Below are 24,491 nucleotides of genomic sequence, written 5' to 3'. Positions count from 1 at the left end.
CCCACTACCTGACTCATGTTCCCCCACTCACAGGCCCATCCTGAAGGACAACGAGTCCACTGTGCCCACCTGGGGCAGAGGGGAAAAGTGGCAAGGCCCGACAGGTGGCTCCTCTGGAACTTTTCTGGAGGACCCTTTCCATGGCTCTGCAGCCAGAGATAAGCCGGAGAGGCAGGATTCGGGTGGGATCCAGGCAGGACTGATTCTCCCCGGGGTTCCCATAAGGAACGGGGAGATGAGTCATCCAGTTTACCCTGCATCGGGCTGGAGACTGGGCTTCAGTCTGGGAGACTGTGCTGAGAAAGTGGGCTTGAATTCATTAGAGTCAAGCCCGAGTCATGCCTTCATTTCACCTTGGAGGACCGTATTAGGAAGAAGAATGAACGGATCTGGGGGGCTAGGGAGGGGTTTGGGAGACAGGCTGGTGGGGTGGCAGGTTTCCAGAATGGCAGGCCATCTCCGACGAGCCTCTGGGAGGAGTTATGTTCAGGGAACTTGCCAAGGATCTGTGGGATTTCCAGAAAGTTTTCTGCCTGGCCATCAGAGGTCCAGTTTCCCGCTCCCCTTGTCTAATAAATAGCATCTTTCCCTGGAACTAGTGGCTTTCTACTTGAGCTAGTTCCCCCGCCCCCTCCTCGTCATCTTGCTAACACTTGGGCTTCCACCCTTTCCTCCATCCTCCCCCCCTTTATCCTTTTCCTCTGAACCCCCAACTCCTTAAACCTTCCACCCCTCAACCCAAACCCAAGCCCAGATATAAGATGGAAACCAGACCAAGCCCCCTGATCCTGTGGAAACTCCACTTTATTGAAATAAATAACCTGGATTGTCTTTCCAGAAGGATAAAATATACCAGCCCCGTTAGCTGGGGAGGGTGTGCCCCGTTAGCTGGGGAGGGTGTGTGTTGGGGCGGGGGTGGAGGGTGGGGAGTGATGAGGGAAGGGAAGGTTCAGGGCTTGCAGGTGACTCAGTCCAGAATAGGCAGATGGTTATCTCTCCCTCCGCTCAGACAGAAGTGGCCCCCAGGGTTTCCCCTGGTGTCTCCCTGGCTAGCTGGGACAGGACTTTTCTGACTGGCCCAGTGCCCTCCCGACTCCCAGACACCCAGACGGGAGATATAGGGTGGGGGACAGAGCCCGACTCTGCTTTGTCCAAGCCAAACCTTCCATGGGAAACTTTGAGGCGAGGGCTTCGTGGATAGCGGGACTAGAATCCGGTGAATTCGGTCAGGGCAGATGGCCAGGCTGGTGGACCCCCGCTCTTGCCTTCTCAGCATGGTGGCACTCTTTCCACTTGCTCCAGTTGATCGGATAACTGCCTTCATCCCTCTTAGCCTAGATAGATGCAGCTGCCAGAAGGGCCAGGCTTCTATTGCTGGCACTTGTGCCTGCTGCTGGCAACCTGATCAATGGCCCCAGACTCCTCTGAGGCCCACGCCCAAGCCGGCATCCAGACTCTTCCGGGCTTTTGCGGCAGGCTGGTACCCAGACTCCCCAACACCTCCGACTGAAGAACGGCACCACTGTGTGCCCCTACCCATTTGCCTCTGTGAGGCCTTGGTCAGCAGGCACTGTTGTCAGGGTCATCCCTCCTGTGGGGGTGATGAGGTAGGTTGCGGTTTAGTATCAGAGTCCTCCACAGTAGGAAGTGTGCCCACAACCGTTAGTCCCCTGGGCCCAAAACTGGGGTAGTGATGTTCTGAGGAAGGGGCCCCGGAGAGATGGCTGTCGGGGACCACAGGCCTGAGGCAGTGATGGTGGCAGGGGGCCAGCAGTCCTGGGGTGAGAGCAGGCTGGAGATAAGGGGAAGTTCCAGCAGGCCGGGGTCCAAAGGCCTGAAGGAGCCCTGCCAGTTGGCGGCTTTACATTCACCCCAGCTGTCTGAGACCGCAGAGTCCTCCCCAGTCGGGTCCCATGGGGCCGGAAGGGGCTCCTGTTCCCGGCCTGGGGGTGACTGCTTTAAGTAGCCCTGAGTGGGAGCAGGCTGAGACCAGGCCAGGCTGGCATGGCCCTCATCCGGGCAGCTTCTGTAGGCCAAGCCTGAGTGGTCCTGGGAGAGAGGCCCATCCATTCCCAGGTCTACGTCCAGGCCCTTTGCCTGCTTCAAGTAGCCCCGAAACTGTAGCACGGCGGTGGGGTCCTCCGTGTGGCCCAGAGCTGCCGAGGGCTCGGGTTTTGCCAGTTGGTACTCAGCGGTCCTGGGAGAGCGCAGCAGGCCCGGGGAAGCTGGCGCCAGGCTGATGCCGCTGTCCTCGTCACAGTTCTCTGGCGACATCCAGGAATGCACGGGCTCCGGGCGAGGGCCGGTGCAGGAGCTGCGCAGGCAGATCCCGCTGTCCGTGCTGCTGCTGCTGCCACCGCCATTGGACCCCCGGAGTTCACCCCAGGCCACGGTTGGTTCTGAGGGGAGGACAGCACAGCTGCTGCTCTCGGGGGAGGAGTGCTGGGGGCTGCTGAAACCACTGTCGGTGCTGCCGTGGAGGATTGTGTGCGTCAGGTCCTGGGAGCCCCGTGGCAGGACCGTCCCCTGCAGGAGGTGGACCGCGTCTTTCCGGACAGATTCTGCCCCATCGCTTGCAATGCACGATGGGCTCGGCTTCATCAGGGACTTCTGTGGAGGGGAGATTATCAGTCAGCGCCCTGGGGCAGTCCTGGGCTGGGCACTGGGGAAGGGATGGTGGGAGGGAGAGGAGGAGGAGAGGACACAGTCCCAGCCCTCAAGGGGAGATAGTACAGACACACACTTTCCCTCTCTCTGAACTGGGCACTGAGGGAGGGACAGAGGGAGGAGGGGACACAGTCTGTGCCCATGGAGGACTGTCAGCCTGTAAAGGATACAGGACAAACTCTCTCTCTCTCTCTCTCTCTCTCTCTCTCTCTCTCTCTCTGGATTGAGTACTGTGGGGAGGGACTGTGAAAGGAAGGAACAAACTGCCAGCCTTCAAGGGGTGGACACTCTTTAGAAGGAGGCAGGAGACTGTCTCACTCTCACTCTCTCTCCTGGGCACCAAGGAGGAGGGGAGAAGATACAGCCCCCCACCCTTGAGGGGCTGACTACTATTGATTGGTCAGACTATCTATTGATCACCTGATGTCTGCAGAGTACTGCACTAAGCACTTGGGGGAGTACAACGGAGGACACCATCAGCTCCCCGCCCTCAAGGGCTCTGACTCACCAACACCTCCGGAGTCTTCATGGGCCTCTTGATGTACAGGTGGACAGCCAGGAAGCCCAGCACCAGGCAGACACACAGGATAAGCCCGAGACAGCTGGTGACGAGGCTGGTCACTGTCAAATCTGGTGAAGTTGGAGAGTGAGGGAGAGAAAGAGAGAGAGTCAATTCTCTGACCTGATGGGGGGCTCCTGGATTTGGAAGGCTACTGCTCCCGGTGGCCTAGTGGGCTGGGCAAGGGAGGTGAAAGTGAGGATGGTGAAGGTCTAATCTCAACTCTGCTTTGGGTCTGCTGGTTGACCTCAGTCAAGAATGTTACCCTCTCTGTGCTTGCTTCTAGAGAGGAAGCATGGCTCAGTGGAAGGAACACGGGCTTTGGAGTCAGAGGCCATGGGTTCAAACCCCGGCTCTGCCAATTGTCAGCTGCGTGACTTTGGACAAGTCACTTCACTTCTCTGTGCCTCAGTTACCTCATCTGTAAAATGGGGATTAAGACTGTGAGCCCCCTGTGGGACAACCTGATCACCTTGTAACCTCCCCAGTGCTTAGAACAGTGCTTTGCACATAGTAAACACTTAATAAATGCCATCATTATTATTCTTATTATTACCCACCTTTCCTGACACACAAGCCACAGAGATGATTAAAACGAGGTAAATGTGAGACCATGAGGAGGCCTGGTGGAAATGGCACAGGACTGGATGTCAGGAGACCTGGGTACTAATCCTGGCTCAACCACTTGCCTGCAGGATGACCTTGGGCAAGTCAGTTCACTTTTATGTGCCTCAGGTTCCTCATCCATAAAATGGGGATGAAATTCCTGTTCTTCCTCGCCCCCATAGACTGTGAGCCCCGTGTGGAACAGGGAGCTTGTCTGATATGGTTGTATGCCTCCACCCCATTGCTTGGCAAATATCACTATTATTCTTATATATCTTTGCAACAGGGAGCCTTTGACGTCATTGCTGGAATCACAACCAAAGAGTACCGACTCTGGCCCCAAATGTACTTCTTCCTTCTTCCCCTCTCTCACCAGGCTTTCCCAAAAAGGGAGCCCCAGAGAAATATTGTCTCTTTGAAAAAGGGAGAGGGGGGAGTTGGAAGGACGAGGGGAACCTGCCGAGGAGGCCAAGGTGAAGCCAGTTTAGCATCCAGGTCTGCAGCCTGACCATTGCACCCTCCGGCCTCTTCCCCACTGCCCTGTCCCAGGGGGCACCGGCACTCACACTGCTCAGAGAGCACCACGCAGCTTTCCTCTGACCACAGCCCATGGTTGGGGCGGGAGCCGATCAGGGGCTTCACTCGGACACAAAACTCCCCACTCCCTCCGGGCGTCTTGACGTTGAATTCTTCAAGATCTTTCTTCTTGTGAATGAGCTGGAACGGGAGGAAGCACTTAGGACTCGAGGGTTGCAGGAGGTTCGGTGGAGGGAGGGAGAAAGGCGGGGATGGGGAGGCTGGCTCTATTTCACAAGGCCCCACTTCTCTCTTGAATCAGTCAATCATATTTGAGCACTTACTATGTGATGAGCGCTTACTATATGCAGAGCACTGTACTAAGTGCTTGGGGGAGTACAATATATCAGAATTAGCAGATACGATAGGCGTGGCTCAGTGGAAAGACCACAGGCTTTGGAGTCAGAGGTCATGTGTTCAAAGCCTGGCTCCGTCAATTGTCAGCTATGTGACTTTGGGCAAGTCACTTAACTTCTCTGGACCTCAGTTACCTCATCTGTAAAATGGGGATTAGGACTGTGAACCCCCCGTGGGACAACCTGATCACCTTGTAACCTCCCCAGCGCTTAGAACAGTGCTTTGCAGCACTTAATAAATGTCATTATTATTATTATTGCCCATAAGGAGCTTACAATCTAGAGGAGCCAATCTTGAACTAGAGAAATGCAGTCCTGTGAGTATTATTATAATATATATGTACATATATTACATATATATTAGTATTATTATTATAATATTAGTATTATTACCTGTGAGTTGGGAGAACTGCATTCTGCCCTCAGCTCTGCCTGCTAATTGTGGGCAGGGAATGTGTCTGTTTAATATTAATACTGCACCCTCTAAAGTACCTAGTAAATAAATGCAACTGACTGACTGTGGGGCTCAGCCACCTGTGGGCCTGGGCGGGTAGGGGGTGCGTGCTAGCTCCCCTCCCCCTTACCGTGTAGTTATCGGACACCCTGCGGATGGAGACCTCATACTCTCGGAAGTATTCGAAGATGCTTTCGTAGGTGACCAGCAGGTCCCCCTCCTTCTTGCGGGGCAGCTGTAGTTCCACGTGGATCATTCTGCCTCTCGCCTTCAGCTTCATCCCAGCAATCTTCAGGATCACTGGACAGGCAGAGAGGGGAGAATCACACAGTCAGAGGGGCTGGAAGGGACCTTAAGGGGTCACCTTGACCCTCCCCCTGCTCTTGGGTACTGGCCGTTAACCCTCCCAGACAGATGGCTGTGTTTCCCTCTCTTCAAACATCTCTGGGGAGGGAAATTTCTCTACCCAATTTGACTGTTTCCCAACTAATAATAATAATAATGGCATTTGTTGAGAACTTACTATGTGCCAGCCACTGATCTGAGCACTGGGGTGAAAACAAGCAAAGCCAGTTGGACCCAGTCCCTGTCCCATGTGGGGCTCACAGTTTTCATTCCCATTTTACAGATGAGGTAACTGAGGCACAGAGAAGAGAGGCGACTTGCCCAAGGTGACACAGCAGACAAGTTTAGGAGCCGGGATTAGAACCGAGGTCCTTCCAACTCCCAGGCCCATGGTCTATTCACTAAGCCACGCTGATTCTCAAGATCCCAGGCCCATGCTTTATCCACTAGACATTGCTGCTCTGAAAGTTCAAGGGTTTCAGCTCTTATCTAACCTAAGACCTTCCTGCTGAAACTGAAACTGTACCCTCAGTGGAGGCAGAGCTGAGCTGCCTGCATTTGTGCCTAGACAGCCCCATCCTCCCTTTGTGAGGCAGGTACCTTCCTCCAGGGTGAGTCGGGCCGTCTTGTTCCATTTGGAGGTCATGTTCCCGGCCACAGCTCGGACCCTGGCAAAGTAGCCCGAGTCCTTCAGGTGGGGTTCCAGGGTTTCCAAGGTGAGATCGCAGAAGAGGGCCAGAGTTCCAGTGCAGGCTGGGACGGGGTGCCAGGGAGACTCCCCATATCTGCAGAGAGATCAAGGCTGCTTGTGAACGATGTAGGGAGCCCAGAGTGGGGGAGTCTTCTCTCTGTAGTCCACGATGCCCCCAAGCCCTCCCCGATGCCTACGGGCTGGCCAGCGGGTGGTTGAGGCAGTGGGAGCAGACGAGGTCCGGCCCTGGTGGACTTACCTAAGATACTGCACCTCGTAGACAGCATTAGCAGGCTGACCCGGGCCAGGCACCCAGCGCAAGATGTGGTGGAAGAGCTGAGCCTCAAACTTCACTTCCTGGGGCTCAGGCAGGTCTGCTCCTAGTTGTGGGGTGGGGGGAGGGAAGAGGAATCCATGAGAAAAAAGATATAGAAAGCCTCCAAAGCACTTTGGGAGTCAGTCAATCGTATTTATTGAGCACCTACTGAGTGCAGAGCACTGTACTAAGCACTTGGGAGAGTACAGTATAACAGTGTAAACCATTGGCTCCTCAGATCTCAAGCTGTGGGGGTAGGAGCAAATAGGAAGATTTCCTGTCTGCCCCTCTGCCCCCCAACAGCTCCTGAGACCTCAGAGGATGGTAAGGTGTCCTGCCCTCCTTGCTCCTTAGAGCCCAGGTTACAAGGCAGGAAGGCAGGGCTGGGGTCGGGGGGAGCAGGTGGAGAGATCTCCTGTCTCTGTCTCTCCAGATCTCAGGCTGTCGGAGTAGGAATGGGTGGGAGGATTCCTATCTCCACCTTGCTCCCTGGACTTCAGGCAGTGGAGAAGATGGATGGCAAGATGTCCTCCTGGCTCCCTAGATCCCAGACTGTGGGGCAGGAGGACAGGGGGAAGCAAATAGAGAGATATCCTGTCTCTCTAGCTCTCCAGACCCCAGGCTGCAGGGTGGCAGATGGGGAAAGAGAGGGAAAGATCTCCTGCCCGCCTTGGATTGTCCTAACAGTCCCACAGAGCTTCTGGGGTGGGAGCATCCTCTAGACTGTAAATTATCACGGGCGGGAAACATGTCTGCTAATTCTGCTGTATTGTACCCTCCCAGGTGCTTAGTACGATACGCCGCACACAGTGAAAGCTCAATAATTACTATTGATGGATTGAGATTTGGGAAGCTGACAGGGGTTGCAGGCTTGGTTTATTCATTCATTCATTCAATCATTTATTGAGCGCTTACCGTGTGCGGAGCACTGTACTAAGCACTTGGGAAGTACAAGTTGGCAATATATAGAGATGGTCCCTACCCAACAACGGGCTCACAGTCTAGAATGGGGAGAAAGACAACAAAACAAAACATGTGGACGGGTGTCAGGTCAACAGAATAAATAGAAATAAAGCTAGATGCACATCGTTAACAATATAAATAGAATAGTAAATATATACAAGTAAAATAAATAGAGTAATAAATGTGTACAAACATATGTACAGGTGCTGTGGGGAGGGGAAGGAGGTAGGGCGGTGGGGTTAGGGAGGAGGAGAGGAAAAAGGGGATTCAGTCTGGGGTCCAATACACCTGGAAGGTCACATCTGGGCACATATGAGCCCTAACCAGTGGAGGCAACTTTCTGGGGTCCTCATTAGGGAGCCCCCTGCCCTCTTCAGCCATTGTAGTTCATCCCTCCATTCCCAGGCAGGGAGACTGAAGCCCCCACAGGGAATTGCAGCCAGACCTGAGCCTAGGAGGGCAGCGGTGATCCCTGTCCCGGCCCACTTGCCCCTTTCCAATCAATTGCTCTATTTATTTTGTTAATGATGTGCATAGAGCTTTAATTCTATTTGTTCTGACGATTTTGACACCTGTCTACATGTTTTGTTTTGTTGTCTGTCTCCCCCTTCTAGGCTGTGAGCCCGTTGTTGGGTAGGGACCGTCTCTATATGTTCCCGACTTGTACTTCCCAAGTGCTTGGTACAGTGCTCTGCACCCAGTAAGTGCTCAATAAATACAATTGAATGAATGAATGAATTGCTCAACGGCATTTATTAAGCGCTCAGTGTGTGCTGAACACCATACCAAGCACTCGGGAGAGAACATTACAACAAAAATTGGTAGACACCATCCCTGTCCACAAAGAGCAGAGTGGCCTAGTGGATAGAGAATGGTCCTGGAGTCAGAAGGACCTGAGTTCTAGTCCCCGCTCAGGTCTTCTGTGTGTCCTCGGGCAAGTCCCTTCACTTCTCTGTGCCTCAGTTACCTCATCTGTAAAATGGGGATAAAGAGTGTGAGCTCCATGTGGGTCAGGGGTGGTGTCCAACATGATTTGTTTGTAATAATAATAAAAATAATAATGATGATGGTATTTGTTAAGTGCTAACTAGGCGTCAAGCACTGTTCTAAGCGCTGGGATAGATACAAGCTAACCAGGTTGGACACAGTCCCTGTCCCACATAAGGGCTCACAGTCTCAATCCCCATTTTACAGATGAGGTACCCGGGGCACAGAGAACCACTCCAGAGCTTAGTACAGTGCCTGGCACATAGTAAGCGTCTAACAAATACTGATGAATCGGATAACTCACAGCCTCCCTGGACATTCGCCATCGTTTGACAGCCCCTCTGCGCATCGCCCATCCTTGCCCTCTCCCCGATCCCCCGGCCAGGCTCCCTGGGGTAGGGTCCCCCTGCCCGTCAGGCCCCGGTCGGCTAAGGGTCAGAGGGCCAGCAGCGTCCTCTCCCCTTCGGCCCTAAGGACCAGTCAAAAGGAGGAAGGGCCTCCTGAGGCCATTGCTCTCCCCCTCACTCCCCAGCCTCTCATCCCGCTACCCCTAGGATTACAGCTTCTCCCCGCTCCAAGGGGGGGTCTCTCAATCAATCAATCAATCGTATTTATTGAGCGCTTACTGTGTGCAGAGCACTGTACTAAGCGCTTGGGAAGTCCAAGTTGGCAACGTATAGAGACAGTCCCTACCCAACAGTGGGCTCACAGTCTAAAAGCTGAGGGTGTCTCTCCCTCCCGGGGTGTCTCTCCCCCCGCGGTGTCTCTGTCCCCCAGGGTTTCTCCCCGCCGGGGTGTCTCTCCCCCCGCGGTGTCCCTGTCCCAGGGGGTGTCTCTCCCCGGAGTGTCTCTCCCCCCACCCTAGGGTGTCTCCCCACCGGGGTGTCTCTCCCCCCGCGGTGTCTCTGTCCCCGGGGGTGTCTCTCCCCGGAGTGTCTCCCACCCCCAAGGTATCTCCCCCCCACCCCACCCCGAGGTGTCTCTCTCCCAACCCCGGCCCTTCGGATTAGAGTTTCTCCCTGGCCCGGCTCACAGGAGTGTCTCTCGGGGTGTCTCTCTCCCCTGGTGTCTCTCTCCCCCCGGGATGTCTCTCCCCCCGGTGTCTCTCTTCCCCCGGGATGTCTCTCCCCGGGTATCTCTCCTTCCTGGAATATCTGTCCCCCAGGGTGTCTCTCCCCCCGCCGCCCCCGGCCCTGCGGAATAGTTTCTCCCCGCCCAGGCTCACAGGGGTGTCTCTCGGGGTGTCTCTCCCCCCTGGTGTTTCTCTCCCACCGGGCTGTCTCTTCCCCCCGGGTATCTCTCCCCCCTGGAGTATCTCTCCCCCCGCGGTGTCTCTCCGCCCCGGCCCTTCGGATTAGAGCTTCTCCCCGCCCCTGCTCACAGTGGTGTCTCTATGGGTGTCTCTCCCCCCTGGTGTCCCTCTTCCCTAGGGTGTCTCTCCCGTCCAGAGTGTCTCTCCCCCCCGGGTTTCTCTCCTCCCGTGGTGTCTCTCTCCCCGGCCCTTCGGATTAGAGCTTCTCCCCGGCCCCGCTCCCGGGGGTGTCTCTCGGGGTGTCTCTCCCCCCGGGTATCCCTCTTCCTTGGGGTGTCTTTCCCCCCGGGTATCTCTCTCCCCTGGGTGTCCCTCTCCCCCGGGTGTCTCTCCCGTCCGGAGTGTCTCTCCTCCTGGGCGTCTCTCTCCCTCGGGGTGTCTCTCATTCATTCATTCATTCAATCGTATTTATTGAGCGCTTGCTGTGTGTAGAGCACTGTACTAAGCGCTTGGGAAGTACAAGTTGGCAACGTACAGAGACGGTCCCTACCTAACAGCGGGCTCACAGTCTGGGGGGGGGTCTAGAAGGGGGAGTCTCTCCCCCCCGGGGTGTCTCTCCCGCCCGGAGTGTCTCTCCTCCTGGGTGTCTCTCCCCCGGGGTGTCTCTCCCCCCGGGGTGTCTCTCTCCTCCTGGGTGTCTCTCCCCCCCGTGGTGTCTCTCCCCCCCGTGGTGTCTCTGTCCCCGGGGGTGTCTCTCCCTCCGGGGTGTCTCTCCCCCCGGGTGTCTTCCCCGCCCGGAGTGTCTCTCCTCCTGGGTGTCTCTCCCCCTCGGGGTGTCTCTCCCCCGGGGTGTCTCTCCCCCCCCGGGGTGTCTCTCTCCCCCGGGGTGTCTCTCCCCCCCGTGGTGTCTCTCCCCCCGGGGGTGTCTCTCCCTCCGGGGTGTCTCTCCCCCTGGGTGTCTCTCTCCCCCGGGGTGTCTCTCTCCTCCTGGGTGTCTCTCCCCCCTGGGTGTCTCTCCCCCCCCCGGTGGTGTCTCTCCCTCGGAGTGTCTCTCCCCCCGGTGTCTCTCTCCCTCCCCAGGGTGTCTCTCCCTCCTCCCCCCGGCCCTTCGGGTTAGACCTCCCCCGGGCAGGGTCAGCCCAGGACCGGCTAGGGGCCGGGGGCGGCGGGAGGAGGAGGAGGTGGAGGAGGAGGAGGAGGAGGAGGAGGAGGAGGAGGAGGCTTCGGTCGGGGGCCTCCCTGGGCCGGGGACCCCTGGGGGGCTTACCCTCCGCCGGCGGGGACACGGGGAGGAAGAGGGTGGCCGCTAGAGCGAGGAGGCAGGAGGCCATCCTAGGGGAGCATCCCCCGGCTGGACCCAGGGCTGCGGCTGCCAGGGAGGTGTCCAGCTGGGAGTCCCGGACACTGAGAGCCGAGAGGCTCCGGACCAGAGATTTGGTTCCCCTCCTCCCCCCCGGTGACGTACGGAAAGGGGCAGGGTCCCCCTTCCCCCCTCTCTCCGCCCCCACCCCGCCACGGGGATAACGGGACTCCAAAGGAGGACCGGAGGGTCGGGAGTGGGGAGAGGGTCTTTTCGGGAGGGAGACAGCAGACCCCCTCCCGGGTCGTCTTTGCAAGAGTGGATGTACCAGTTCGACTCCACCGTCCTGCCTAAATTCATTCATTCAGCCGTATTTGTTGAGCGCTTACTGCGGGCGGAGCAATCAGTCAATCAATCGATCGTATTTATTGAGCGCTTACTGTGCGCAGAGCACTGTACTAAGCGCTTGGGAATCAATCAATCAATCGTATTTATTGAGCGCTTACCGTGTGCAGAGCACCGTACTAAGCGCTTGGGAAGTCCAAGTTGGCAACATCTAGAGACGGTCCCTACCCAACAGTGGGCTCACGGTCTAAAAGGGGGAGACGGAGAACAAAACCAAGCATACTAACAAAATAAAATAGAATAGATATGTACAAGTAAAATAAATAAATAGAGTAATAAATATGTACAAACATATATGCATATATACAGGTGCACTGGACGAAGCGCTTGGAAAGTACAAGAGAAGCAGCGAGGCTCAGTGGAAAGAGCCCGGGCTTTGGAGTCAGAGGTCACGGGTTCAAATCCCGGCTCTGCCAACTGTCAGCTGTGTGACTTTGGGCAAGTCACTTCACTTCTCTGGGCCTCAGTTCCCTCATCTGGAAAATGGGGATTGATACTGTGAGCCCCCCGTGGGACAACCTGATCACCTTGTAACCTCCCCAGTGCTTAGAACAGAGCTTTGCGCATAGTAAGCGCTTAACATATACCATCATTATTATTAATTCGGCAACAGAGACAATCCCTACCCAACAACGGGCTCACCGTCTGGAAGGGGGGAGGCAGACAACAAAACAAAACAAAAACACCGATAACATCAAAATAGATAAATTGAATTGTAGCTATATACACCTCTTTAATAAAATAAATGGAATAATAAATATGTACAAATATCCACAAGGGCTGTGGGGAGGAGAAGGGGGTAGAGCAGAGGGAGGGAGTAGGGGCGATGGGGAGGGGAGGAGAGGAGGAGCAGAGGAAAAGGGGCTAAATTGAGGTGTGTGTGTGTGTGTGTGTGTGTGTGTGTATGTGTGTGTGTGCGCAGATGGCTGTGCTAGGCTCCTGCATCCGAATGAATGTACGTGCCTTCTCTTGAGTGCATATAAAAATAATAATAATGGCATTTATTACGAGCTTACTATGTGCAAAGCACTGTTGTAAGCACTGGAGCACTGTTCTAAGTGCTGGATGCCACATGCCTATCGGCCTTCATGCCTTGTCTGTGTTCCTGTATTACAATAATAATAATAATAGTGGTATCAGTTAAGTGTTTACTATGTGCCAAGCACCGTTCCTAAGCACTGGGATAGATACAAGGGAATCAGGTTGTCCCTCGTGGGGCTCACACTCTTAATCCCCTTTTGCAGATGAGGTAACTGAGGCTGAGAGTCTAAGCAGCTCACCCAAGGTCACACAGCAAAGTGGCGGAGCCGGAATTAGAACCCACGTCATCTGGCTCCCAAGCCGGTGCTTTTGCCACTAAGCCACGCTGCTTCTCCACACATATATGTCCACATATATGTGTCTGTGAGTGGATAGACCTGTGTGTGAAACCTTCAGGTGTTATGTCTCACCCTTCGGGTCAAGCAGAATCTTCCAACTCTTAACGTCAAGGCCCTCCAACAGCTCCCACCTTCCTACGCGTTGCCTCTCTCTTCACCCGCCTCTCCCCCGCTCGCTGTCATCGTTCCTCCCACGCTCACCTTCTAACTGTTCCCTGCTCTCGATTCTCCCACCTCCAACCCCTCACTGAAGCCCCTCTCTCAGCCTGGAAATCCTCTTTCCCCGCTCTGCCCAAATCCTCCAGGTCAATCAATTGTATTTATTGAGCGCTTACTGTGTGCAGCGCACTGTACTAAAAGCTTGGGGGAGGACAGTGTATTCGAGTTGGTACACACGTTCCCTGCCCACAATAAGTTTACAGTCTAGAGGGGGTTTTAGAGAAGCAGCATGGCTCAGTGGAAAGAGCGCAGGCTTGGGCGTCAGAGATCATGGGTTCTAATCCCGGCTCGACCACTTATCAGCTGTGTGACGTTGGGCAAGTCACTTAACTTCTTTGTGCCTCAGTTACCTCATCTGGAAAATGTGGATTAAGACTGTGAGCCCCATGTGGGACAATCTGATTACCTTGTATCTCCCCCAGCACTTAGAACAGTGCTTGGCACATAGTAAGCACTTAACAAAAACCAAAATTATTATTAGTAGTAGTAGTATTTAGACAAGAGCTCTTCCTATTTTTAATCCTCCCCCAAAAAATGTCTTCTCCAGAAGCCTTCCCTGATTAATTCACATCATTCAGTCATATTAAACCACCCCTTACCTCTGGTATTTGTGAATTATACATAATCAAAGCACTCATGTTTATATCTATTGATCATCTATATATTTTAATTTTTTTCTATGCATTCAATTAATTATTTGTTCAGCTGCTTCCTCCTGATGTTCTGTATGGCTTCCCGCTTCCTCTGCCTTTCTCTATTTGTCCATCTTTTTGGCTATCTCCTCCATTACATTATAAGCTATTTGAGGGCAGGGAACTTGTGTCTTGCTACTGTTTTCCTTTCCCAACCACTCAGTGCAATGCCCAGCACTTAATAGATGATCAATAAATACCTTTGATTGATTGAAGAATATGTGTAAGGGGAGAGCTTTTAATGTAAAATCAATCTGGGCCTGGAGACTCCTGGGTTAGTATGCGGTGAGGATCACCCCAGGCTAAAGTCCACCCCACCTGCTTCTCTCCCCACCAGGCCCTCCTGTGGTCCCCTGGACAGAAGCCAAGTGCTTAGTATAGTGCTCTGCAGATACTAAGCACTTAATAAATACCACTGATTGATTGATTGGAAGGCAGGAGAGTGAATGAGAACTGCTCTAGATGGTAAGTTTGTTATGGTCAGGAAACATACCTGCTAATTCTATTGCACTGTAATCTCCCAAGCTTTTAGTATGGTGCTCTGCACATAGTAAGTGCTCAATAAATAGCACTGGTTGATTGATTGCTTAACTGGGGATCGGGCATGAGGTTGCCTGGCCACGGAAATTCTAGAGCCAGGGTCGAGACCTTCACCTGGGCCTTTTGGGGCTGGCAGAGGGGTTCTGGAGAGCAGATCCAGGCCTCAGAAGGGTAAGAGTCTTGAGTGGAGATCAAGCCTCTCCTCTTCACCCTTGACAGTGATCCGGCTCTCTGGATGTATGGACTAACTGAGGAGGATGGATTTGCCCCTCCCTCCCACCCTGCTTCCCCCCCCCGCAATAGTCTCCATCCCTTCTGCTCTTCCTTGAGGGGCCGCTCCACTTGACCCCCACACTGTGCTCCCCAGTTGAGATCTTCAAAAACGCGTCTTGGACGACCGATACTCTGTTCCACCTCTGAATTCAGGTCGCAGCTGCCAGGCAAGTTGCGGCCCCTGGGCAGGGCAGGGAGAGGCAATTTCTGGGCAAGAAGTAAGGTAGCAGGGAAGGGCAGAGCCATCGCCCATGGGGAGACATATGGGGGCTGGGGGCTTGGGGGCTGCAACCCCTCAGGTACCCTGGGTCTGCAAATTTGAGCTTGTTTCTGTGTGCCCAGCATGTGCCCTGTTGGGCCTGGCTTGTGCCAAATATGTTTGTGGTGGGAACGACTGCTAAGGTCTGGAGACCACAGTGATAAGCTGCTCTTAGTGAGGGTGGGAGGCAGAGGGGAGTAGCCACTTGAACCCCCCCACAACATGCCCCTTCTCTAGGGTCTCCTCCACCCATTGGGCCTGGTAGAGCCAGCCCTTCTCTGCACCTCAGGGTGCAGAGCCGGCTCCTGGGTGAATCACAGACTGGATCCAAACTACTGAATTCCCCTGGATAACTCAGGCCCCCAAAGCTCACTTGGGTCTCAGTTAGGGGGATATTGGGCCTGAAATACCCAATTAATCAAATCAATCTATGGTGTTTACTAGGCCTTACTCTGGGCAGGGCACTTTACTAAGTGCTTGTGAGAGTACAACACAACAGAGTCGACAGGGACTCCTGTCCACAAACACCCAGATATTAGAGACCATAATATCTGCTATTATCTCATCTGATAATTGGGTAGTAAAAACATGGCTGTAGAATCCCAGGGTGGGAAGGGTCATCTAATTCCCCGCCCCCTTTCCCCCATGTTCCCCGAAATGAAGCATTTTCTCCGTAGCAGGAGAAATCCGGATGGGGAGGATCCTCTCTTTGTGGAGCCTCTTGGCTTTCGTGACTTAGAAGAAAATGAAAGTCAGACAATGAGAAGAAGAGGATTCACTCATCCAGAAAGTGACCCCTTCACACCTCAGCCCTTAGTGGGGGAAGATGCATTGTCTGTGGTTTCCTGACCTTTCAGGGGATACGAATTGTCTAGTCACTAGCTGCTGGGCCAGATTTCTTGAAACCCCCCTATACCGGGTTCCCTCTGCTGTGGAGGAGACCAGAGGACTTTGAAATAGGAAGTTGCCTTGTTTCCCCTCCATTTTCCCCTCCTGATCCCGTTTGTGCAGGTGGTTACTCAAGGAAACTCTCTTGTATTATCCCTAGAACATCCTGGTACACAGGGGCATCAGAGTGAGTTCTGTTTCTCCCTTTACAGGTGGGAAAACGAGGCCGGGGGTTGGGTAGCAGCTCGCTAAAGGTCATCAGCATAGCCGAGGGCCAGCTGTCTTTCTCTTCTCGTTCTTCGGGTGAAACTCTCCAGGTTCCCCTTTTTCCAGCAGGAAATGTCCCTGACCCCGAGATGCGATTCTGTCGAAAACGATTGCACCCATGGTGACTCACTCGCGGTCAGCCGGGGGAGGCGGGGCCGGGCCTGGGGAGTGGGGGTTGGGCCGGGGGGGACCCCCATCTTGGGTCTGACCCACCCCCGGAGGGTCCTTCCCCAGTTCCCACGGCCCCGGGACCCCACACCCCGGGAAACTCTCGACGCTTGGGCCGAGAACAGCCCGTCGCTCATTACACAAGCAGAGCGAAGGATCACTTCCTGCAGAGAAACTCCCGGGAGGAAACGCGCCTCGTGGAGAAAGCCCCCGGCCTGTCCCTCCGCGGTCCCCAGGTCCTAGAGGCCGGCTTCAGGGCTCAGGACAGTGCTTGGCACATAGTATGTGCTTAACAAATACCATCATCATCATCCAGGGTCTGCTGCGGCCTGGCCTGGGCCTGAGTGGACCTGTGGATTCCCTGGTGGTTTCCGAGGAAACTGGTGGCTGGGTTCTCCGACTGCATTCGCGGGGCTTCCATGGGGGACCGCGCCGTGGAGACCTGCGCCGTGTTATCTCCGGGAGACATGTCTCCCCCACTCTCAGTAATGGACCGGGGGGCTGCGTTACTGTCGCCCACAGGGGCAACCGTCTGGATCCTTCCCTCCCGCCTGCCAGCAGGCTCAGGGAAAAAAAGGGTGTAAAGCAGTTTATTTTAGGTTTCCAGCCTCATTTCCTTCAGCCCGCTGAGCATCGCATAGTGGATAGAGCACTGGCCTGGGAATCAGAAGGGCATGGGTTCTAATCCTGACTCCACCACTTGTCTGTTGTGTGTGACCATAGACAAGTCACTTCACTTCTCTGTGCTTCAGTTACCTCATCTGTAAAACGGGGGTTGAGGCTGTGAGCCCCACATGGGACAGGGACTAGGTCCAACTTGATCTGCTTGTATCCACCCCAGTGCTTAGTACAGTGCCGGGCACATAGTAAGTGTTTAACAAATACCATTATTATTATTATGTTTCTCCATTTTTGGATTATTCATTCATTCAATCATATTTATCGAGCGCTTACTATGTGCAGAGCGCTGTACCAAGCGTTTGGGAAGTACAAGTTGACAACATATAGAGACGGTCTCTACCCAACAGTGGGCTCACAGTAGGGCTGGGGAGGGCCAGGCTTGAGGGATTTCTCCCGGTCCCCCTTGGGGTTGTCAGGCCCCTGCCCTAGAGATCCTGAACGCGGAGGGCCGGCCAGGGAGGGAGGTCTGTCACCAAAGGACACTAATTTGAGAAGCAGCATGGCACAGTGGAGAGTGTACGGGCTTGGGAGTCCGAGGTCATGGGTTCGAATCCCGCTCCACCACTTGTCAAGCTGTGTGACTTTGGGCAAGTCACTTGGCTTCTCTGTGCCTCAGTTACTTCATCTGTAAAATGGGGATTAAGACTGTGAGGCCCCCCGTGGGACAACCTGATCACCCTGTAACCTCTCCAGCGCTTACAACGGTGGTTTGCACATAGTAACTGCTTACTAAATGCCATTATTATTATTGCTATTATTGGGAATCAGAGGTCCTGGGTTCGAATCCCGCCTCCGCCACTTGTCAAGCTGTGTGACTTTGGGCAAGTCACTTGGCTTCTCTGTGCCTCAGTTCCTTCATCTGTAAAATGGGGATTAGGACTGTGAGCCCCGTGTGGGACAGCCTGATGACTTTGTATCCACCCCAGCGCTTAGACAGGACTTGGAACATAGTAAGCGCTTAGCAAATACCGTCATCATAATTATTATTATTACCAAACCCCAAGGCCCAGGGCAGCCCGGTCCCGGCCGACGTGAACGGCGGGGGATGGAGCCGTGCCCGTGGTGTCCACCAGGCGGCGCCCTAAGCCCATTCCAGGGGCCTCCTGTCCCGCCCTCCGGAAAGGGGACACGTGGTTTGGTCTGTCGGGTGTTTCGGCTGCAGTGGCGGCTATTACATCCCCGGGGCAGGGCTGGACGAGTCCTCAGAAAGACACTCCCCCACCCCCCAATAATCCTGGGGAGCCCCGGGACGGGGAACGGCGGGAAGGTTTTTGTCTTTGGTCTCTGAGGCCTGTCCGAACCATAGGACTGGATGATGGTATTTGTTAAGCGCTTACTACGTGTCAAACACTGCTTTAAGCGCTGGGGTAGATACAAGATAACCAGGTCGTACATAGTCCCTGTCCTACGTGGTACTCCCAGCCGAAGGAGGGAGGGCAGGTATTGAATCCCCATTTTACAGATGAGGAAATGGAGGCACAGAGAAGCGAAGCAATGGCCTCCTGTCCCACCATCCTTCTGCTGCCGGTGTCTCTCTGGGTCCCTTTCTCTTTGCCGGTGTCTACCCTGTCTCCCTATCTCTGCCTGCTGTCAGCCTCTCTCCTCTCTTCCTGTCTCTTCCCTCTTTCTCTCTGCCGGTGTTTCTCTGTGACTCTCCTGTCTTCCAACTCTGTTCTGTCTGTCTGTCGGTGTCTCCGTCTTTTTTGTCTTTCTCTGCTGCTTGTCTCTGCCACTGGCTCTCTGATTCTCTCTTGCCTCCCTGTGTCTCTCTGCTGCTAGCATTTGCTTCTCTGCCAGTGATTCTGGTCTCCTTATCTCTTTGTTTCTTCTTCTTCTTCTTCTTCTTCTTCTTCTTCTTCTTCTTCTTCTTCTTCTTCTCTCTCTCTCTCTCTCTCTCTCTCTTTCTCTCTCTCTCTCTCCTCTCTCCCTACCTACCTACCTACCTACAAAGCAGCGTGGCTTAGTGGAAAGAGCATGGGCTTTGGAGTCAGAGGTCATGGGTTCAAATCCCAGATCTGCCAATTGTCCGCAGTGTGACTCTGGGCAAGTCACTTAACTTCTCTAAGCCTCAGTTACCTCATCTGTAAAGTGGGGATTAAGACTGTGAGCCCCACGTGGGACACGTGTCTCAGGTGGGACAACCTGATCAGCTTGTATCCCCCCAGCACTTAGTACTTTGCATATAGTAAGAGCTTAACAAATGCCATTATTATTATATAGTAAGCACTTAACAAATACCATCATTATTATTATTACATCTTCCTCTCTGACTCTCTTTTTCTTTCCCTTGGCCTCTCTGTTTGTCTCTTTGACTCTTTTTTTCTGTCTTGCTTCCACCTCTGTGCTTCTTTCCATCTCTGCCTATTTTGTCTGCATGTCTCTCTCCATCTCCCGCTCTGTCTCCCTGTTCCTGTGCCTTTCTGCATCTCTGCCTCCATATCTGTGCTTTTCTCCATCTTTGCCTGTCTCATTGTCTCTGTGTCTCTTTCCATTTCTACAACCATATCTCTGTCTGTCTGTATCTCTCCATCTCTGCCTTTGCCTCTGTGTTTCTCTCCATCTCTGCCCCTCTCAAGTCGGGCAGCCTCCTTCGTTTCTTCTCCCTGAGTTTCTGCTCCCTGAGTTGACTGAGAATCCTGAGAAAGGGAAGGGGAGAGATAGGCAGGCTGTGTCAAGGAAACAGCATGGCCTGGTGGATAGTTCACTGGCCTGGGAATCAGAAGGACTAGGGTTCCAGTCCTGGCTCTGCCACTTGTCTGCTGTGCGACCTTGGGCACATTACTTAGCTTCTCTGTGCCTCAGTCACCTCATCTGTAAATTGGGGACTAAGACTGTGAGCCCCGTGTAGGACAGGGATTGTGTCCAACCTAATTACCTTGTATCTACCCCAGGGCTCAGATCAGTGCCTGGCACACAGTAAGTGCTTAACAAGTACCTCCCTGTTCCGAGATAGCTTCTGGGGGTGCGGCTGAGGCTGAGGGGTGTGGGCAGGGTGAGCACAGGGACTAGGACACAAGTCTCATCTGAGCCAACTCTGCTTGGTCCCCACAGCCCCAGCTGGGAGCGGGCGGGCAGCACCTGCCTTCTTTCCTCAGAGACAAGCTGTCCTGTCCCCTCCCGTCCATCCTTCCCCCTTTGGCACAGACTCCATGATGCTGTCCCTGTGTTGAGCCAGGCCCAAAGCCCCACCCACACTGCCCCTTCCTCCTGCAGGGCCAGAGTCCTCCTGCCCTCCCCCCCCCCAACCCCAACCTCAGAGGCTGCTCACAGGAGGTCTGCCTTCCTCCAGGGACTACTCTGGCCAGGCCAGAACTGAGTTTCCCCCACCACCCCCAACTCAGGGCAGGTTCCACTTCGGTAGCCTTGTCTGCCATCCCTCAGGACCAAGGGCCAGCCCTGGCCCTGGTCAGCTGGCCCCAGGAGATCCTAAAGCGAGGTCACACAGAGGTCACATGACTCCCCCACTCCCTACCCCCAGCCCCTCTGAGCTCCGGGCCTATCTGAGATGTGCCTGGGACTAAGGTGAGAGAAAGGTGGTCATCCTGGGCCTTGAGGGTGGGTCCAACTTGTGCCAATCCCCTTTCGAATGTCCTGCTGGTGGCCCAGGTTGAAAACCCCCAGAACTGATCCATATTCCCTTTTAAGGGACAGAGCTCGAGGAATAAGGAGTGGCTGGGAGGAACCAGGCGATGAAGCTCAGATGAATCAATCTGGGAGGGCTCCCTGGAGGGTGAGGAGGATGAGGTGAGTCCCTAGTTCGGGTTGGACGGGGGGAGGGATGGGGGCATCAGGCCCAAAGCTCTGGGGGCCTGTCAGTGACACAGTGCAGTGACATGAAAACAAACAGGGGCCCTGGCTTCATTCCTCACATTGGGGTCAGAGACCGGCACGTATCCCAGGGTGCCTCCCTCCCTGCCTAGCATATTCCTGCCCACACGGACTCCCCACTGGCTAATAGGACTACTTGAACATCCGGCATGAACACTCAGCTTGCTGCCCATCGGCCCTCAAAGCCAACCTTCTGTCGCCCAGCCTGGCTGTGGGCTAGGCAGACTGCCACCACCCCCCCCCCCGCCGCCTTCAGAGAGGTCCTGAGGGTCCCAGGCTGCAGTTACCCACCACCCCTCAGCTCTGCCCTGGCCAACAGAAGCCTCCTCCCCATTTCCCAACCCCCAGGAGGAGCTGGCAAGGGTTGGGGAGAAAATCTGGGCCCTCAGGAAGCCACACTGCCTGGGTACAGGTGATTCTGATGTGTTTCTTGCAGAGGTGTCTTTGAGTCAGTCAGGGACCAAGGCCCTCCTGCCTGCAATTACCTCTCCTTATCTCCTCCGCTGGAACAATTAAAGTTTAATTGAGATGTCAGAAGCCAGAGACAGACCCTGAGCCTGCTATGTTGTTGAACTGGGGGCAGACAACTGGCAGAGCCTTGAGCCAAAGAGGACTCCCAACTGCAGCTCCATTGGCCTGCTTCTGAGTCTCTCCCACCCAAAATGCCTACCCTCAGAGCTAGGCTGGTGCCCCCCTCTTCCTCCTGCTTTGTCCCATGATTGCCCTGGGGACAACGGAGGCCTCACCCAGCATAGACCAGCAAGGAAGAGGTCCTCGACATGGACGGCTGCAGCCCCCTCCCTTCCTCCCCAACTGAGATGTCTTTGAACTGGGGGAGAGGGGAAAACAACCAACAGACCCAGAAGGGAGAACTAAGACAACACTTACAAGGGGAAGCAGCATGACCTGGTGGTTAAAGCATTGGCCTGGGAGCCAAAGGACCTGGGTGCTAATCCCAGCTTTGCTACTCATCTGCTGTGTGACCTTGGACAAGTCACTTAACTTTCAGCGCCTTGGTTTCCTCAACTGCAAAATAGGAATTCAATACCTGTTTTCTCTCCTATTTAGAATGTGAGTCCCATGTAGGACAGGGACTGTATCCGACCTGATTAACTTGTATCTACTCCAATGCTTAGAAAAGTGCCTGATGCACAGTAAATACTTAAAAAAATTACATTTTTTTAAAAAACAAGGATGCTAAAAACTTAAATAGCAGTCAACCCCTTCCCCTTAAAGTCTCAAAGAACAAGGAGACAGCAGGCCACCCTCCCGCTCCCCAAGAAAGCAAACAATTTAGGGTAAGCTGGGAAGTTCCACCAGTCCTATTAGTGGACGGGAAGGAGACCCCATCCTTAGCCCGCCCCTTCCACCACCGGGGCCTCCTTCCCTCATGGCTCCACCCTCTTATAGATAGGAACAGGGTAGAGTGGGGGTCAGGACCCTTGGCCTTGTCGCCATATGAGATACCTCAGAAATCAAGCTTAGAAGAAATCAGGCAGTGGATAGAACCCAACCCAGAGGAAGGGAAATGAGAGGCAAAGTCTGTTAAATTTCTTTTAGGACTCTGATTTTTTTGAGGCTCACTGACTGGTTTTTCAGCAACCCTAAGCACCTTGTGCTTTCACCCTTCCTTTCCTCCTCTCCACCAGAGACTGAGCTAGATGAAGGAAGAGGCTCTTTGAGGAGGGACATCTTCTTTTGCCTTGTTCTCTCGTGTGCCACTGTCTGGGAAAGATAAGACAGGTTGTGACCTGTGGCGTGTGGCCGGTGGGTGGGTCAGAGCTGAGGTCTACTGCTAAGCATCCTGCCCCAGCCCAGCCAGGCTGCAGCTCTGTGGGCCGGGCCCCAGGTGATGGGTATTGTGGATGTGGCCCAGGTCAGGGCGAGGAAGAGAACTAGGCCGTTGTGTGAGCCATGACCAAGTTGACTCGCCCACTCCCGGGCAGTGGCCACCCACCCTCTTTCCCTGACCCAGCCGGTGAGGCTAGATCTGGTGCAACAGCAGGACCCCTGGGTCTTGTTTTGGGCTTAAGTGGAGGCGGAGGAGGAGGAGTGGGAGGGAGACAAAGGGAGCAGTCAGAGTTGACATGGAGGTGATGGGAAGGTACGGCCTGGGCAGGGAGGAGCCTGGGATGGGGGAGGAGACTGGCAGGCAAAGGGGGAAGAGCTGAAGGTGGCGGGTCGGAACTGTGCCCTAGCAGGGGCTCGGTGGGACAGAGAGAGGCTTGGGGGAGTCCAGAGGGGCCGGGGTGGCAGAATTGTGCTGGGATCATACCCTGAGCTGATTTGTGCCTCTCTGCTCAGCAGGTAGCCCCCACATGGGCATCCAAGGTGAGAAGCCAGGAAGCCAAGAAAAGCATCAATGACCACAAGCCACCTAGCTCCCTGGGGATCCTCTGACTTAGTGACAGGGGACTGGACCAAATGACTAGACGTCAGTGATCTCATGGTAGGGGCAGGGGGTGGGGGCTGCAGCTCCTCTCCACGATGGAAGCAGCATGGCTCAGTGGAAAGAGCCTGGGCTTTGGAGTCAGAGGTCATGGGTTCAAATGCCGGCTCTGCCAATTGTCAGCTGTGTGACTTTGGGCAAGTCACTTAACTTCTGTGCCTCAGTTACCTCATCTGTAAAATGGGGATTAAGACTGGGACCCTCCCTGGGACAACCTGATCACCTTGTAACCACCCCAGCACTTAGACAAGTGCTTTGTACATAGTAAGTGCTTAATAAATGCTATTATTATTATTATTATTATTATTTTATTATTATTGTTATTATGGAACAGGGAGGTGGACTGCCACCTGCACAGTTGGGTAGAGAAAGGAGAGAAAGTGGCCCATACCCTCCAGAGGTTATCAGGTCCATCCCCCTGTCTTCAGATGACTCTCCGGGGAAGGAGATTCCATCAGTACTTATTCCAAAGTCCCCCATACCCACTGTCAGGACTGTTTCCCTGCAATACCAGACTGTTTCCCTGAGCCTGCAGTCCAAATTCGACCTCTATGAGATCTGGGAAAAAGCCCTGTGCTCTTGTCCCTGAAGACCTCAAAGATGCAGGGGGCCCTATCTCTGTCCTGGAATGCCTGCTGTCATCCTCCTCACTGCCTGACCCTAAACCCACCTGTTCTCCTTTAGTTACCCTTTCCCTCCTTTGAAACTCGATGGAAAGACCCACCTTCTCCAGGAAATCATCCCAGATTGACCCTGCCTGATTCTGTTCACTCCATCTTCCCAAAGCATTCGTGTTGATCACTGAGATTTTGTGTGTGTTTGGTGTGTGTGTTTGTGCGTGTGTGTGTACACTGCCAGTCCTCATGAGGATCAAGTTGTTCGCTGCCTCTGTTCCTTGTGTTTTGTATCTTCTTATCTGTTTCACAGCCTGTCAGTCAATCATAATTACTGAACACTAACTATGGGCAAAGGACTGTACTAAGTGCTTGGGAGAGTACAACAGTAAACAGACACATTCCCTGCCCACAATGAGCTTACCGTGTAGAGCCTTGAACTCCCAACTCACTTGAATACAGCTCTCCCCAGACTCAAAGCTCTCCTGAAAGCCCTTCTCCTCCAGGAATCAATCAATCAATCAATCAATCAATCGTATTTATTGAGCGCTTACTATGTGCAGAGCACTGTACTAAGCGCTTGGGAAGTACAAATTGGGATCACATAGAGACAGTCCCTACCCAACAGTGGGCTCACAGTCTAAAAGGGGGAGACAGAGAACAGAACCAAACATACCAACAAAATAAAATAAGTAGGATAGAAATGTACAAGTAAAATAAATAAATAAATAAATAAATAGAGTAATAAATATGTACA

The 24,491-nt window shown here is 53.9% G+C and overlaps 1 protein-coding gene across 1 annotated transcript; it reads right to left on the bottom strand.

Moving 5' to 3' along the window:
- Positions 1–942: 942 nt before the first annotated feature.
- IL10RA (interleukin 10 receptor subunit alpha) lies at positions 943–11,122 on the bottom strand. The gene is made up of 7 exons (XM_038754417.1): positions 11,040–11,122; positions 6,514–6,634; positions 6,164–6,348; positions 5,349–5,518; positions 4,399–4,549; positions 3,176–3,297; positions 943–2,610 (listed from the first exon to the last, which is right to left on the bottom strand). Exons 1-7 carry the CDS (start codon positions 11,101–11,103, stop codon positions 1,663–1,665), a joined length of 1,761 nt encoding a protein of 586 aa, XP_038610345.1. The 5' UTR covers positions 11,104–11,122; the 3' UTR covers positions 943–1,662.
- Between the last annotated feature and the right edge of the window lie 13,369 nt (positions 11,123–24,491).

The sequence above is a fragment of the Tachyglossus aculeatus genome, chromosome 11 (assembly GCF_015852505.1).
Source record: "Tachyglossus aculeatus isolate mTacAcu1 chromosome 11, mTacAcu1.pri, whole genome shotgun sequence".
Taxonomy (NCBI): domain Eukaryota; kingdom Metazoa; phylum Chordata; class Mammalia; order Monotremata; family Tachyglossidae; genus Tachyglossus; species Tachyglossus aculeatus.
This window is presented reverse-complemented; position numbering and strand designations above follow the sequence as displayed.